This window comes from Eptatretus burgeri, chromosome 2 (genome assembly GCF_056783735.1).
Source record: "Eptatretus burgeri isolate ZD-2024b chromosome 2, Ebu_testis_v1, whole genome shotgun sequence".
NCBI lineage: Eukaryota > Metazoa > Chordata > Myxini > Myxiniformes > Myxinidae > Eptatretus > Eptatretus burgeri.
This window is the reverse complement of record NC_140962.1, coordinates 87,812,938-87,829,457: the sequence shown is the minus strand read 5'-3', so window position 1 is coordinate 87,829,457 and position 16,520 is coordinate 87,812,938. Positions and strand designations below refer to the sequence as shown.

The window sequence follows — 16,520 nt, the reverse complement described above, 5'->3', positions numbered from 1 at the left end:
AGGTACAACTGTATTGAACTTGTGCTACGTGATTGCAATCCTTTAAAACCTTGTTGCAAGGATGAAAGTATGCAATTAATATTTGGAATTTTGCTGGCGAAATAGGACTGAAAATTCAAGAAGTGCAATAATGCTTTGAAACATTACTTAAGAAAAAGAAGTAGGGATGGGGGAGGGGGATTGTGGGTTGCAGTGCTCTCTGACCCTGACTTTTGCAATCCACTGTTCCAACCCACCACCCATGAATGAACTTCCATAAAAGTCCTACTGGTGGCCACTAGGGGTAGTTGCAATGTTTTTAGCTGATTATTGGCTTGAGTATGACAGACAGCAGTAAAAAAATATTCATTCCTGGTAATTAAATGCAAGTGTATTAATGTACCTTTCTCCACTTCCAGTTGGCACACCAGTGTGTGCGAGAAGTGCGCCGCTCGGCACTGCAAGCACAGAAAAACTGCAAAGAGACAATCCCACGTGCACGTCGCCTCACACGCGAGATGTTGCTCTACTGGAAGCGTTACGAGAAGGTGGAGCGCGAGCACCGCCGCAGAGCTGAGAAGGAAGCATTGGAACAGCGCAAGTTGGATGAAGAAATGCGTGAGGTTGGGATCACTCACTTCCACATTTGTAATGAAGTTTGTTTTCTTTGGATTTCAAGCAAATACCTTTATTTTTTCCATATGTTTAAAACTTTCTTTTAATTCTCATTTGATCCACCACTGAATAGTCAATTCTTAACCAAGAATACCAAATTGCATAATGCCTGGGTTTCATCTTGATGGATCCAACCTTTCCTAAATTATGTAAGTAAGAATGGTAATAAAATGTAGTCTTTCTTTTCCCTGGGATGAAATCCAAAAATTGGCAACGATTACGGGATTGATAGAATAGCTCAGAGGACACACACTCATTTGAGTTAGATTGCCGTGGGAATGCAAAACTTTTCTCCTATTGGTTTACAAACATTATTAGGTCTCCCACTATCCCCCATTCCAAATTTCTGGTTGCGTTCCTAAAATGGGAGTCTCTTCTATTACCATTTCTCTTGAACCAAGGGATGGAAGCTTTTTTATTTTTTTATTTTTAATACATGATTATGAGTGCACTGAATCAGTTGTCCTCTGAGCACTTCACAACAATCTGGGCTAACTACACCAGAATTCAAAATTCAAGATGGCAACCAATAAAATAAAGTAGAACGGCACTCGGTCGGGCGCATACTTCTACCCGGCTCAACAGTTTACCTTTTGTAGCCCACTGATAGGCTGCATCTGCTTCCGGACCTTCACCAAAATATAATCAACTCGTCCTTGGCACACACCCAACCTGTCCAAGTTTCATCTGAATACATCCATAACTTTTTGCGATATCTTGCTCACAAACAAACAAACAGACAGACAGACAAATGTGGGAGAAAACAACTTCCGTCCACCTTCGGTGTCGGAGGTCATGAGGATGTATCTTTGCTTCTCAGTATCACAGGAAGGTAGGTGTTATTTGAGGTAGGCTTTTGAAAGTAAGCAAATTCATGAAGATAGACTTTCCACAAGCTGTAAAATCTAACTCGAACAACTTGTCAGCTTTTTACTCTACTCTACATTTACAATTGGCATCACTCACATCTGATGTCGGATAAACCACCCACTCCCAGGCAAAAATGCTACATTTCGAACTATAGTATATGAGAGTTGTACTCATACTACAGTGGTCTGCAGAGAATGACGACAGGAAAGGAATGTTATTTTTGCCTGGGCTACTTCGTTTTTAGAACTACAACTTTCGCCTTCATGCCAACAACCGGTCTTCTTCCATGAAAACAATTCATATTCAATGCTGTCCATGAAATCTGAATCTGTATTGGAGCTCTTGTCCTATTTGAATTCCATACCAGCAGTCATCTTGATCTTGGATCATTTCACTCCGTGGCGTCATGGCTCAGAGGTCACCTTACCTTTGCTGAGATGAGGACACCTAACTTTCACCGCTTTTTCTTGTCAGAATGGATTCACAAAAACATTAAATTCTTTCCACATTTTAAAGTAGAACATAAGGAATCATTTTCAATGGTTTTTCTTGCAAAATAATTTCCATTTGCATTCCACTTAGTACGTATCTTTGTCTACGAGGACACTCCATAACTTGTCCATTTCCTTTACTATAAAACATTTTATTACAGATTTGGATGTAACAGGAACATTAGACAATGTGAGATTTTTTCCAGTTGAAACGCACCAAATTTGTTTATGCCAAATGATTGGTTACTTGTACCCACAGGCAAAGCGCCAACAGCGGAAGTTGAACTTCCTAATTACACAAACGGAGCTGTATGCGCACTTTATGAGCCGCAAGGCTGTTTACGATGGCCACACTTCCCAGGCAGACATCTTAAGTCAGCTTGAGGACAAGTCACCGGCTCATCACCTGCCTCTAGGTGGCAGCATCGTTGCAAACCTAGCCCGAGATGACTACGGTAGGACTGCTGAAGTCATTAAGCCTTTTTTTTTTTTTTTTTTTTTTTTTTCCTCTCTCTCTCTCTCTCTCTCTCTCTCTCTCTCTCTCTCTCTCTCTCTCTCTCTCTCTCTCTCTCTCTCTCTCTCTCTCTCTCTCTCTCTCTCTCTCTCTCTCTCTCTCTCTCTCTCTCTCTCTCTCTCTCTCTCTCTCTCTCTCTCTCTCTCTCTCTCTCTCTCTCTCTCTCTCTCTCTCTCTCTCTCTCTCTCTCTCTCTCTCTCTCTCTCTCTCTCTCTCTCTCTCTCTCTCGTATTCTTTTTTAAGTTGTTTTTTTTTTCCTCAGAAAATGTTTAAGGCTTGTAGATGTATTGCATATCACCGAAGGACATTCGATGATATTGCATTTGTACATTAATCAAAAAGACATTATTAAATACTAGATTGTAACTTGGAATCCAAGCATCATCAGCTACGTGCTCAGATGGGAATGCCAAACAGACAAACGAACCAGAAACTCTTGTTTTCAAACTTGATTTTAAATACTGACTTGGCATAGTTGACTTGTCATAATTTTTGTCATAGTTGACAGTTTATTTCTGTTCGTCCTTTTTCTTTTTCTTTCAGATAGTGGATTCTACAAGGCCCAGGCCCTAAAAAATGCACAAGCTGCTTTTGAGACTCATCAGAACAAGGTGAGATCTGGGGTCTTGCACTTAAAAGTTTTTTTTTTTTTAATAATTCTTTTTGAAAAGTTTACAAAAAAAAGATTAAAAGAAAATGGAGGATCCTTTGAAAGGTGACATTGCACTACTAACTCTGCTGCATACAAATGATTGCATGCACACATAAAAATTGATTCCCGCTTACAGAACGTTTCAAAGCAAAAAACTCACTAACTCCTGGGAAGAATATGTGACAACGTCTGGAAATTACACGTACTACTAATATCTATGCTGTTTTGCTTTATTGTCAGTGGGGGAGAGAAATTGGTTTTCCCTTTGTATGTTGTAGAATATCTTTCCATTGTTTTAATTTTTTTTAAGTTAATGAAATTGGAATACAAAATTATGCAATAAGCCTATTGTGAGAGCACAGCTTGACAAAATAGTCAATTGAAGTTTGTATTTCAGGCATAAATGTGGATTATATGACGGTCATACCACCAGTGGTATTTGAGGTAGGCTTTTGAATTTTGGGACGAAAAGATCTCCACGTCTGCCGAGTTGATTTGGAGCAAATCAGAGTTTCAGAACACACAACCGCGGTGAAGCTGCCAACAAGATTGGCCGAGTGAGGCTGTCTGCGATCCTCTTAAATTGCTTCAACATCGACCCAATATGTCCGTCTAAATGGTTAATAAGCCAATTCTGGTTAAATGGTTAATAAACCACTGTGCCCTTGGAACTACAATGGCCTGAATACGCACGCAACCTTATATCTTGCACTCGGGGAAACAACGGACAGAGAAAATATAAGACGAGACGGAGAGAGAAAACCTGCTTCACACTCGGTGTCGGGCCCTCATCCGGATGCGCATGGACTGGTTTGTGGGTAGCCCGAGTCATGCCTTGCTTTCCCCAGCCACGTTCGCTCTGCGCCAGCTCTCCAGTGGACCGTTACTTGTGCCACGCAGCCAAACCACGAATGAGCGTGCTCCATCGAACCAAAAAGGATTAGGCAAGAGTCATATTCTTCCAGTTAAATTCCCCAAATCCAGGCTGACTGCACACATAAACTCTTTTTATTCCTCGCTTCTCCTGTCTCGAACCACCTTCCAGAGACTGTTCTGTCTCCCTTCCCTCCAGGGCTTCAAGCAGGCAGTGCACCGCCATCTCTTGCCATCCCCGATTCTGACTTTATTATCCCCATTAACCCTTGTTGATTTATCTTTCTCTCTTTATTTTCTGTTTAAGCTGCATTTAGCAAATTAAGCCCATATAAGTGTGTTCATTCCATTGGAAATGTTTTCAAAAAAAATTTTGACAGTTAATGTCTTACCCTGGCATCGTTCACCCACCAATCAATGATGCTTAATTTTAGTTAGGTAGAATTACAGATGGTCAAGGAAATAATTTGTAATCAGGATTTTTTTTTTGCAGGAAACCCTTCTACCAGGTCTCAGTAGTGACCAAAAAGAGTCCCCATGGTTCCCGTGCTAGGACAAGTTGCAGTGGCCATGTTTCTGCGCATGGGTAGTCATGGCCGACGCCAAAAATCAAAACTCCAAAATTTGTCCAACCGGCCACACCACACCCACACTTTTGTAACGGCCACACCCTGGCCAGACCACAGTCAAAAACTTGAAATTTTCAAAGGTGTCAGGGGGATATTGGTCTCGAACTATTTCAACATGATGAAACTGAGGACCAAGAAGTGAAGCGCAAAGATGGAGTCATCAGGGGGAACCTGAATAGGATTTGGGTTTCAGCCGTGACTCCACTACCCTCAAAACTATCCAGGTAACAGCCAAGTGAGCCTTACAGAAAATTTTCTGCAAGAATTCACTTCTCCTTAGAGAGATGGATAAAGAAAGAGAGGAAAGGAGAGTAAACGATAAAGGAGAACTTGTCTGAGCACAGGAACCATTGGGGACTCTTTTTGGATCACGACTGGGATGTGGTAGAAGGGTTTCCTACAAAAAATATTGTGGTTACAAATTATTTCCCAGATCTTATCCCATATCAGTTAATTCCACTAAACTATTATATGAATAGAGCAGTTAGCATTGGCCTTGGCATACTTCCATCGCTGTTGTTAGCAGATGTACACAGATTATGTGCAAGTGTGTTTATATCAAATTTGATGTACAGTCTAATAATTGCACTTTATTTGGCCAATTTTTTTTTTTAACTGCAAAAAAATTTAATCATATTGGCTAAAGTTTCTTACTTTTTGTCGTCACAAAGCTTTTGAATGAAAAGTGCAGCTTTTTTATTTTCACCTTTTTACTTGCGAAAATTGCAGAATTTTCAAGTACATTGGTTGGTTGCGTGTATTATTCTGTCTCTGTCTGTTTGTTTGTCTGCTTGTGTGTTTATCGCCTACAGGTCATAATTTTAAACTGATCTTCACGAAACTTCACCACATGGTGGGGTTCGTCATAAGCAAGAAGCCTATTGTTTGTGAGGTCAAAAAGTCAACAACATAGGCCAAAGGTCAACAGATTTGTCAAATTTCTAATGTCCTCAATTTTTCTTCTGATTGACGAGAAATTTGAACAGGATTTGAATTTCAGGTCACTGAATTCATTCACCAATTATTTTGAAGTCAACATCGACCAAAAGGTCAACAACTAAGGAGGCATTTCTAAAATCCTCAATTTTCATCCCGTAGACTTGAAATTTGGAGAGGAGTTGCGTATTTGGTCATTTAATTCAACCACCAATTATTTTGAGGTCAACATAAACAGAGGTCAACAACTTCGGTGGAATTTATAAAATCCTCAATTTTCATCCGATTGACAGGGCCAAAAAGTCAACAGTCATTTCTGAAATTGTCGATTTTCATCCATTTGACTTGGAATTTGAAAAGGATTTGTGTATTTTGTCATTGAATTCAACCACCAATTATTTATTTTTTGAAGTCAAATTTGTTTTATGGATTTCACAAGTATCGTGCTATGCATGACATCTTTCTTGTTGTTTTTTCTTTGTTTGCTTGTTTTTCTTCAGTTAGTTTAGAGCAAACAATTTTTACCAGGAGAGAAACCTGCCTGCACGGAACTAATTGGCATGTGTGTATTAACACAGATTGCGTTTGTGTACCTCTATGCTGTTTTGTAACCATTTTAGACGCTTCAGTTTGACCAAGAAGTGATTGAAAGCCGACAGGTGGCGGGGATTAAAACGGAGCAGCTGGACACTGGATTTGGCGAGAGCTATAGCCTCGCCAACCCATCTATTCGTGCTGGTGAAGACATACCCCAGCCAGTCAGCTTCTGCGGAAAGCTCAAGGCCTATCAACTGAAGGGCATGAACTGGCTTGCAAATCTATATGAACAGGTGCATTGATAAAAGGGACAAGGGGTGGAACAAAGTTGTGCGTTCAGATTTGTGCTCGGATAATGCATTGTACTTTCCATCTCAATATAACATTTGTCTCACCAGGGTATTAATGGCATCCTCGCAGATGAAATGGGGTTAGGAAAGACGGTGCAGAGTATCGCCCTGCTTGCACATTTGGCAGAGGTAGGTTTGTCGGGTCTCCAACACCATAAATAGTTACCCTCGCCAAACAAGAGGGTATTGCATTTGGATTTGTTTGTCTGTTTGTTTGTTTGTCCGCACCGAACTTTCGTGTTTTTCTCCACAACCGCATATTAGTTCTGGAGACGAAATAGAGACGCAACATGGATTGAGACGAAATTTTGACCATTGGTGCGACAACTCGTGTCGAATGTTTTAATAATTGCGACGTCATTGGTCACGTGGTGTGGCAGCCATATTGTTGTCGTTTTTTTTAAGCCTTCAGATATCTTCTTCTCTGAAATGGGTGAACAGATCGAGGCAAAACTTTACACGTATGACCATTGATCCATGAGGAACAAAAGGTTCACATATAATATTATTGGTTACATGGTTTGGCAGCCATATTGGATTTACCCTGAAACCTACAAAAATCTTCTTCTCCAGAACAGCTGGACAGATCGAGGGGAAACTTCACACAAATGTTCCCCAAGCCCTTGGGTGTGCAAGTTTGTTCAGGAATAATTGATTGGTCACATTGTGTTGCATCCACATTGGATTGAAGAAAAATATTTGATAATGTTTTCTCTTGAACCGCTTAATCAATCAATGTGAAACCTCACAATTATGATCTAGTAGTGATGGGAAATAAATGTTTTAAATTTTAACTTGAGCAAGCACATGGTCTGGCAGCCAGAATTTTATATATTTTTTTGATTTTTTTTGATTTTTTTTTTTTAATAAGGTTCACTTGGCTGTGCCTTGATGTGTTTGAGGGTAGAGGAATAGCAGCTGAAACCTGAATCCTATACAGGTTCCTCCTGATGACTTCATCTTTGCTTTTTGCTTGTTTGGTTTCCTTTTGATTACTCCAATGCAGGACTGTACCTATTTGGTCTTCCATTTGATTTGAATCTCATCATTTTTAATCCCATTCCACATTAAATTGAATAATAATAAAAAACGTCATGGGTCAGGGTCAGCTGTCTAATCAAAGCGATACGTCTTGGTACCCGGTCATCACTGCCGGCAGTTATAAAATGGCAGTTCTAATTACGTCTCTTATTAATTACGTAACACACCAGTGCACAAACACCACACAAAATACACTACACAAAACAAGTCCTGGCGAGAGTCTGCAATTTCTGATTGCTCTTTTTCTTGTTTTGTACGTTTTTGGAAGATCTCTGATGATGTGTGTCTTCTGTGCTGAAAGTCATATCCACATTGAAAATGTCTGTTGATGATGTATTTTTCCTTCTCCAGCGGGAAAATATCTGGGGCCCTTTCCTGATCATTTCTCCTGCTTCCACACTCAACAATTGGCATCAGGAATTTACTCGCTTTGTGCCAGGCTTCAAGGTATGTAACCTCTCCTGTGCATGTGTGCATGTGTGTACCCATGCTCTGAAAATGTATATTTGAGAGATTTGTCCTGATTCTACCAATCGATTGTGAAATGTGTTTCTTAATTTATTTTAACACAGGTTTTGCCTTACTGGGGCAATCCGCATGACAGAAAAGTCATTCGCAAGTTCTGGAGCCAGGTGAGCACCAACAACATATTCTGACTCAAATGCAAGTTTGCTTCACTGTGCTATTTGTGGCATTGATCTATTTGCATCAGGAATGTCCATTAGAAAGAATGCTTTCCAAAGACAGGATTGCTTTTCTTGTACTGTTATTTTTTTTCAGTATTCAATCGTGCGTTTTTTCAGTATTCAATCTCATCGCATTTTGATTGAGTCGGCATATGCAGCCTAGCTGTACTCGGCCAACTTTAACACAATAACTGCATATTCTGCCTTCCAATAAAGTATTTTGTAGAATGACGGACAAGTTTCAAAAAGTTAATTCATTAAAATTAAAAATTTTTTAAACATTCCTTTACTAATGCGCATGATATCTGATCTAGTACTTTTCCAAAAAATAGTGGAGTCTTGCCATTTTGCTTACCCACCCATTCTATATGTCATCAATTCAAATACAGGGCTGTAGAGACCATTGTGACCAATCCGTTCTTCCGTCGATCCACAAATACTTTCAACTTCTCTGAAACTACACATACCATTTTGGTGAAACTTTACCGCAACGTTCATCACCGTGTATGCACCAAAGTTTGTTCATGGCATTGAAAAAAAATAAGAGTCTTAGGGAGTTTACGGGGGTTTGAGTGACTGTTACCCCTGATCCAGGTGAGCTTCAGGACAGGCGGTCCTATTTTTATGCTTCTGCTGGTGAAGTCACCAGAGACATTCTGTTTTTTGGTTGTCTGTTCATCCGTGATAGGTTTTCATTCCCACAATAACTTAAGAATGGCTGATGGGATCCAAGTCAAACTTGGTGCAAGTATGTATAATGATGCAAAGATTAACTGATTCGATGATGGGGGTCAAGAGGTCAGAGGTCCCATTAGGTGCAACTTTTTTTACCGTGATAAAATATAAACCAGTGAAGGGAATTAAATCAAACTTGGTACAAGTATGTATAATGATATAAAGATGAACTGATTGGATTTTTGGGTCAAGAGGTCAAAGGTCAGAGGTTGTGTTTCGTAAGATCCGATTACCACAATAACGTGTAAACCAGTGATTGAATTTTGACCAAATTTGATGTAAGTATATATTATGATGCAAAGATGAACTGATTAGATTTTGAGGTCAAACAATCTTGAGGTTTTAGGTCAAAGTTACAGGAAGCAAACGCTTCATGTAGGCAGAGGCATATCGGTCGACATCGCGAGGTCAAATAATGTCCAGTTTTATCTTGATTGCTATGAAGTTTTATTGCACATTTTAAGGGTAGATAAAACAAATTTATAAATATTGGTGCAAGGGCTGGTATTCTGTGCTCACCTGTGTAAGCAGAAAACCCTTTTCACCCTGGACGCACCCTTTCACGTGGTTATCACAAGCTACCAGCTGGTCGTACAGGATGTGCGATACTTTCAGCGCATAAAGTGGCAATACATGATATTGGATGAGGCTCAGGCCCTGAAGAGCAGCAATAGGTGAGAAATTGATACCATCCATTGTAGCCATCTTCTGGGTTATTTGTTTGTGCAGAGGATTTTCTTTCCATTTTTGTTCCATTGCACTAAATTTCTTTTGTGTGGTTTTATGCAATTTTTCAGTGTGCGCTGGAAGATTTTGTTGCAGTTCCACTGTAGAAATCGCTTGCTTTTGACTGGAACCCCCATTCAAAACACCATGGCAGAGGTGAGTAGCCACAAAGATAGTCAGAGCTGTGCTTTGGGGTTTCTCATCAAGTTAGCAATTCAATTTATAGATGATAACTTCATTTTTACACTCACCAGAAGGTAGGGTATTGCATTTGGGTCCATTTGTTGCTTGGCAAAAAAAAAAAATTCCCATGTTGAGTGGTTTGGTTTGTTTGTTTGTTATGACGAAAATTGAAAATGTTAAAATTTGTCATATGACGGTCTGTCTCGTTTGTCGGCTCGGCTTGGCTCAGCACGGCACTGTGAGGGTGATAACTCGTGAATGCTTTCAGTTATCTTCGTCAATCTTCACTAGAGGATTCCGAAGGACAAAAGTGAGACTGTCAATCTTTTTTTTTTTTTTTTGACTATATATGTCAAAGGTCAAGGTGGCAGTGATGTCATTTGCATGATTTTCGTCATACCTGTCAGGCTGAACACCTTACTTGGCGAAAATTTTTTGCCAAGTATGTTGGTCTGTACCATTTGTCTGTTTGTCACATGATTTTTGGCCACAGTTTTCAAGCAATCTTTCTGAATTTTTTTGTGTATGTAGTTGACTGCCCAAGGACAGCAATGCTTAAATTTGGTGAAGATCCAAATCCGGATCTGAGAATATTTTAAGTGATTCTTCGCCATTGAGAGATGGGGCTAAAAACGGTATGGCGTGATATCTCAAAGTTGTGGACGGATTCGGATGACGTGGATTTTTTAAACCCACCTTGTTGTGATCGTTGTCCTCCTGAAGGATTCTATCTGGCCGATTGTGGAATCCTATTTGACTTCAGGCAGAGTTTAACGTTTGTCCGGTTTGGTTATAAAATCCTACATAAAACCCTATTGACACTGATAAAACTGATGTCCACACAAGTCCTTCCTTGTGAAACAATTTATTTTCTAATTATCCACCATACACTTCTCACCCTCGTACAATGAACTTAAGAATCCCCATTGATTGCAATATTATTTGGTTCTATTTCATTTATTCTTACTTTAGTTAACAGTTAGACCAAACCGATTCAATTCACTTCCACATTACATCAGAGAGTTTTATTCTAACTTGGTACTTGGTCAGTTCCAAGGAGTACAAGCCACTGAGATTCTAATACTTTCTCATGTACTTGCACTGAAACAATTTTACATTTCAAAGCATTTTATACTTTCATGAGAGAGAGGTTGGGGGCTATCAACCCAGACTGCAGACGTGTCCTTTAGACGAGAATCCACTTCGTACATTTCTAGGCAAAGGTTCGTTTATCAGCTCGGTCACTCTGCTCCAGAACAACACATTTCTTATCATTTAGGGCAAAAGTCTTTTGGCCAGAAATGACAGCCAATTCAACTTGTAGCATAAAAGTTACATTTCTAAAACTCCATTTGTTACAATTTAGAATACATTAATATAAAATTTTTCCCCCACAGTGGACAGGTTGGGTGTGTGACAAGGACGAATTGGTTCGATTTTGAAGATCTGCATCCGGATTTGGATTTGAGAATTTCTCAAGTGATTCTTCACCATTGAGAAATAGGGCCAAAAACAATAGATAGCACAATATCTCAAAAGATTATGGATGCCTTCCTCAGAAACTTTGTGGGCATGTGGATGTGTAAAAAGGACTGATTGATTCAATTTTGGTGAAGATTCGAATCCAGATCTGGATTCGAGGATTTTTTTTTAAGTGATTCTTCACCATTGAGAGATGGGGCCAAAAACTATGTATAGCATGATATATCGAAAAGTTGTGGACGACTTGTGACAAAACGAGGTGGAAGAGTTGGTTCGGTGACAAGAACAAGCCGATTCGACTTAGGTCGGATCTGAATCCTTAACCATTCAGTGGGATACAAAATTTAGACTGTTCAGCATGGCGAAGGTATGTGCTCTACCGAGTGCCGTTCCGTTTCGCCAAGTGTCACTCGAGTGATTTTTAATTTGTTTGTTTGTCTGTCCACTTGCCTGCAGCCTAAACAGCTCAGCTGATCGTTCTGAAACTTTCAGAGATTGTAGGTACTGTCCTTGCGATGGTCGACAGGAGGTCAACATTGGCCAAAAGAGACACATTGGCCACATTTCTAAAATTGTCAATTTTCATCCGATTGACTTGAAATTTGAACAGTGCCCGTCGTGTCGCTCACTGTGAGCTCCCTCACATTCCTCGCTCACAACAAGGCCCCAAAAATCAAGCGGCACGCAGTTGCCGCCGTGGTGCCTTCACGTGGGATGGTTTTGTGGACTGTGGGGAGGTTTTATAAGCCACACGCGTGACGCAAACACAAGAAAATCCACTCTGTTACCACGAAGACCTCACCTTGCCTGGTTCATTGAGAGGGATATGTATGAAGCACATTTTCCTGTCTAATCCCTTTGTCAATTATACCACCTCACACAGCATACATAAGAACAGGACAACTTCAATCTCATGGGTCTCTGGTTACAGAAAATATTCTAACCTACAAGAACACACAGATCATGCTAACTTAACATATACTACTAAAAGGAGAAGTGTGTACGTGCGTGCATATGTTTCAACGGTTTACTATTTCACTGGTCAGATTCATGCATGGAAACTATCACGTATACTTTCATTGCAAATGGATGCAGGGATGGACATGGAACAGCCATTATTCAAAATAAGATGTAGGGTTGGTTTCACATGATAATTTCTTGTTTACATACTGTTTAGCACACCATCCCTCCATCATTTTACATTTGTAAAAATGTTTTTTTTTTTATTACTTTGGTATATCATCACGCTGTCGCATAAAACAAACGTCGGATTGAGTACAATTTTATATTTTTCATCAGCTCATGGAGGATTTTGCACATAAATCACATCAAAGACTACAGCGACACTCAGTAGAGCGCATACCTCCACCAAGCTGATGAGTTTACATTTTGTATCTGATGGGCCGTATCTGCACCCGTTCCTTAACGAAAATCTAATCAATACATCCTTGTCGTTTACCCAACCTGTCCACCAGGTTTCATCTGAATCTGTCCATTACTGTTTGAGATATCCCGCTCACAGACAGACAGATAAACAGGGGTGAAAACATAACCTCCGTCCACCTTCGGTGGTGGGGGTAATAAAGATATTGATAGACATCGGTCTACTTTGTGAATTTAAAGGACATTAAGAGAGAATAGACAAATACATATGCAGGGCTTCTGGGATCTTAAAATGGGGAGTCAAAAGGTTTGTTAAAATAAAATAAAAAACATAACTTGCCAATTTTTTTGTTTTTTAAGCAAGTGGACATTCTCCTTAAAGTTGTTCGTTTGCTTACATTTTGTCCTTCTCCTCTCGGTTTTTTTTTTCTTTTCTTTTCTTTCATTTTGTCATTCTCCGCCTTGATCCTGCAGCTTTGGGCTTTGTTGCACTTCATTATGCCTACACTGTTCGACTCGCATGAGGAGTTCAACGAGTGGTTCTCAAGGGACATTGAAAGTCATGCAGAGAACAAGTCGATAATCGATGAAAGTGAGTGTGCCGTTAGATTTGGGTTATTGAACTTTATTGTTCCACTTTTGCAGCATTGGAATTGTCCCCTTTTTCTCTTGTGATGGGAAAATTTACCTCTCCAAGAATTAAACCATGAACGAGGCAAGACAAAAATGCTATCAACTGCAAATTGCTATCAAAAATGCTATCACTACTTTCCTCCCTAACCCCCAACCTCCCCCCCCCCCCATACCTTTCTTGTCACCCTGAGATATCTTATCTTGCAGTTTGTCTCTTTATTATTTTTTGTATGAACAGATCAACTTTCACGCCTGCACATGATTCTAAAGCCATTCATGTTGCGGAGGATAAAGAAAGAAGTGGAAAACGAACTGTCAGATAAGGTAAGACTCGTTGAGAGGGCTGTATTTCAATGAAATCACCTGTTTAACATTGATGGAAAAGTTAAGAAATACTGTCAGACATAATGGCATCGCTTTTCTATGCAGATTGAGGTCTTGGTGTATTGTCACCTGAACAGTCGGCAACGGCTCCTCTATCAAGGCCTCAAAAACAAGATCTCAATTGAGGATTTGCTGCAGTCATCCATGGGCGGCAGTCAGCAAGCTCATAGTACCACGAGCAGTCTCATGAACCTGGTCATGCAATTCCGAAAGGTTTTTACTTTCATTCTTTTACCTTTCATTCTTCTTTTACCCCACCTACTTTCCTTCCTCAGCCCCATACCTTTTTTCTTCATTGTAATGCCACATTATGCCTGGTATTGGCTTCATGGTTAGGGAGGTGGGCTTGAGATTCTAAGGTCCTGAGTTCAAATCCTGCTTGGCTGTTGAATTATTACCAGGTGGGGTTGACTCTACCAACATGGTGAGCGTGAGCAGGTGGTGAGTGCAGGTGAGCGACCCGAGACAATGGGGAAGCACGGTAATTTTGTGTGCCAATCGACATCGAAGCTGGTACAATGGAAATAAATCACAGAATCATCGGTCAACATCCATAAATGAAAATATAAATCTCATCGCATCCTTCCTCCCTTCCCACCTCTCCCATCGCATCCTTCCCCCCCTTCCCACCTCTCCCATCGCATCCTTCCCCCCTTCCCACCTCTCCCATTGCACTCCTGCACCTTGCCGGGCCTGCTCTTATCGTCTCCCCTCCCTCTCAAAACTTCCCTCTCACCCTCCCTCCCATCGCATCCTCTCACCTTTCTTAAAAACTTCCCTCTCAACCTTCTCCCTCACCCCTCCCTCCCATCGCATCCTCTCACCTTTCTTAAAAACTCCCCTCTCAACCTTCTCCCTCAACTCTCCCCCTCACTCCCACTTCTGAAAGTTGCCCCCCCCCCCTCACATCCACAAAGCTGCCTCCTTCTCTTGCCCTCTCTCTTCCATCTCATCACTCCACCTCCTCCAATATTCAACTGCCCTCTGCCCCCTCTCTTATTACTCCCCCACTGTACCTCAACTTATCACCACTGAGCCTTTTCTCCTCCTCATCTAGTCCTCTCCCCTAGCTCTTCTACAATCCCCCACACTCTTTCAACAACTCGCCTTACCTCCCCTGCCCCTCACCCTTCATCCTACACTCCCCCTCCCCTGCACCCAAAGCCTCTTCCCCGCCCTCTTCCTCAACAGTGTGGACCTCAAACACCCAGGGCCCTCCATACAGGTTGCCATTGACAAACCAGACCTAATGTGCTTAACAGAAACTTTCCTGCTTCAAGACATCTCTGACTCCCAAGTATCTCTCCCTGGTTACTTCCTCCTCCAGTATGACAGATCTGAGCCTCGTCCTGGTGGAGGAGTTGCTCTCTTCATCAAAGACTCTATTCCTCACTCTCCATGCACTGCGCTCACTACCCCACACCCCCAGGAAAACCTCTGGCTACGGCTTACCCTCCACTCCCACCTCATGTTTATATGTGTGTTGCACTGTCCACCAAACAGTGATGACTCCATTTACACCTCACTGTCAGAAAACATGGACCAACTTCTATCCTCTCATCCGAACTCTCTCTTCCTCATATGTGGTGACTTCTATTGTCATCATGCCAGTTGGCTGGGTGTGGGTACTTGTCTCACCTGCCATGGCACTTCAGCAAAAGACTTCTGCGACTCATTGGGACTGACACAATTTGTCATCTTCCTGACCTGGATCTCAACCAACGGCCCAGTGGGGAGAACGGTACTCCATCTCTTCTGGATCTGATATTAACCAATTTCCCTGAAATTATCTGCTGTTCTTCCTCCTTTCCAATCGGTTCATCTGACCACATGCTTGTCAAAGTAGACATCTCTCTCTGGCTATTAGAAAAGAACCACCTCAGTGCCATCGAGTCTGGCATTTCACTCCGGCCGACTGGCAGGGTCTTCAAGCAGCCATCAAACTTCTGGACTGGTCTCCCATCTCTACTTTCTCCGACATCCTCATCCTGGGAATTCATTCAAAGAAACTTGCTCTCCCTCATGCACATACTTTATCGCCTCTCGTCTTCAGTTGTCCTACCCTTCCTCCTGCCCATGGTTCACTGAAGCTTGTGGTGAGGCAGTTGTCCTCATACAACTTGCCTTTGCCTCATGGAAGGCTAATCCAACTGAAGGCAATCTCAGTTTCTTCCACATAGCTCGGAACAAGTGTCCGTCTAGCATCAGGAGACCCAGAAAACATCTTTCTAATCTCAAGTCTGAACTCTCAAACCTGTCTCCTTCCTCAAAATCCTGGTGGCATCGAGTTAAGTCTGTTTCTGGTGTATGTTCGCCCTCCATCCCTCCCTTACCTCAAATGGCCGCATCGCTGATACGGCACACGAAATGGCTGAATGCCTAAATTCCATTTTTGCTTCTAAATCTTGTGTCCCAAAGCCATCGCTTTCTCTACCCACCTGACACAGTCGCACCTAGCTGTTCCTGGACTCTGTGTCGTTTTCTTCTGACAAAGTGGCGAGCTTGCTATCAAACCTCAATTCAAATTCTGCAACCGGTCCAGACAGTATCAGCCCTCGTGTCCTAAAAACCTGCTCTGCTGCTCTTGCTCACCCTCTCATTTGCTCAAGGTCACCTGCCATCTGCTTGGAAATCAGCAAACATTACTGCTCTGCATAAAAAAGTGGTTTGTAATTGCAGGGATCTGTTTTTGCAATCAGCCTTCTTCCAATCATCAGCAAGGTTATGGAATCCATCATCGCTTCCGACATTAAATCCTTCC

General features: G+C 41.4%; 1 protein-coding gene across 5 annotated transcripts in view; it reads left to right on the top strand.

Moving 5' to 3' along the window:
* Window positions 1-16,520, top strand: part of INO80 (INO80 complex ATPase subunit) — a 111,345-nt gene that overhangs the window by 50,750 nt on the left and 44,075 nt on the right. For all 5 annotated transcript variants that reach the window (XM_085870212.1, XM_085870211.1, XM_085870213.1 and 2 more), the window contains 12 exons: window positions 399-602; window positions 2,275-2,470; window positions 3,073-3,140; window positions 6,240-6,449; window positions 6,555-6,635; window positions 7,899-7,994; window positions 8,120-8,179; window positions 9,500-9,642; window positions 9,766-9,850; window positions 13,217-13,334; window positions 13,614-13,699; window positions 13,805-13,972. In XM_085870212.1, coding sequence (XP_085726338.1) covers window positions 399-602; window positions 2,275-2,470; window positions 3,073-3,140; window positions 6,240-6,449; window positions 6,555-6,635; window positions 7,899-7,994; window positions 8,120-8,179; window positions 9,500-9,642; window positions 9,766-9,850; window positions 13,217-13,334; window positions 13,614-13,699; window positions 13,805-13,972 — 1,515 coding nt within the window. The remainder of the gene's footprint in view (window positions 1-398; window positions 603-2,274; window positions 2,471-3,072; window positions 3,141-6,239; window positions 6,450-6,554; window positions 6,636-7,898; window positions 7,995-8,119; window positions 8,180-9,499; window positions 9,643-9,765; window positions 9,851-13,216; window positions 13,335-13,613; window positions 13,700-13,804; window positions 13,973-16,520) is intronic.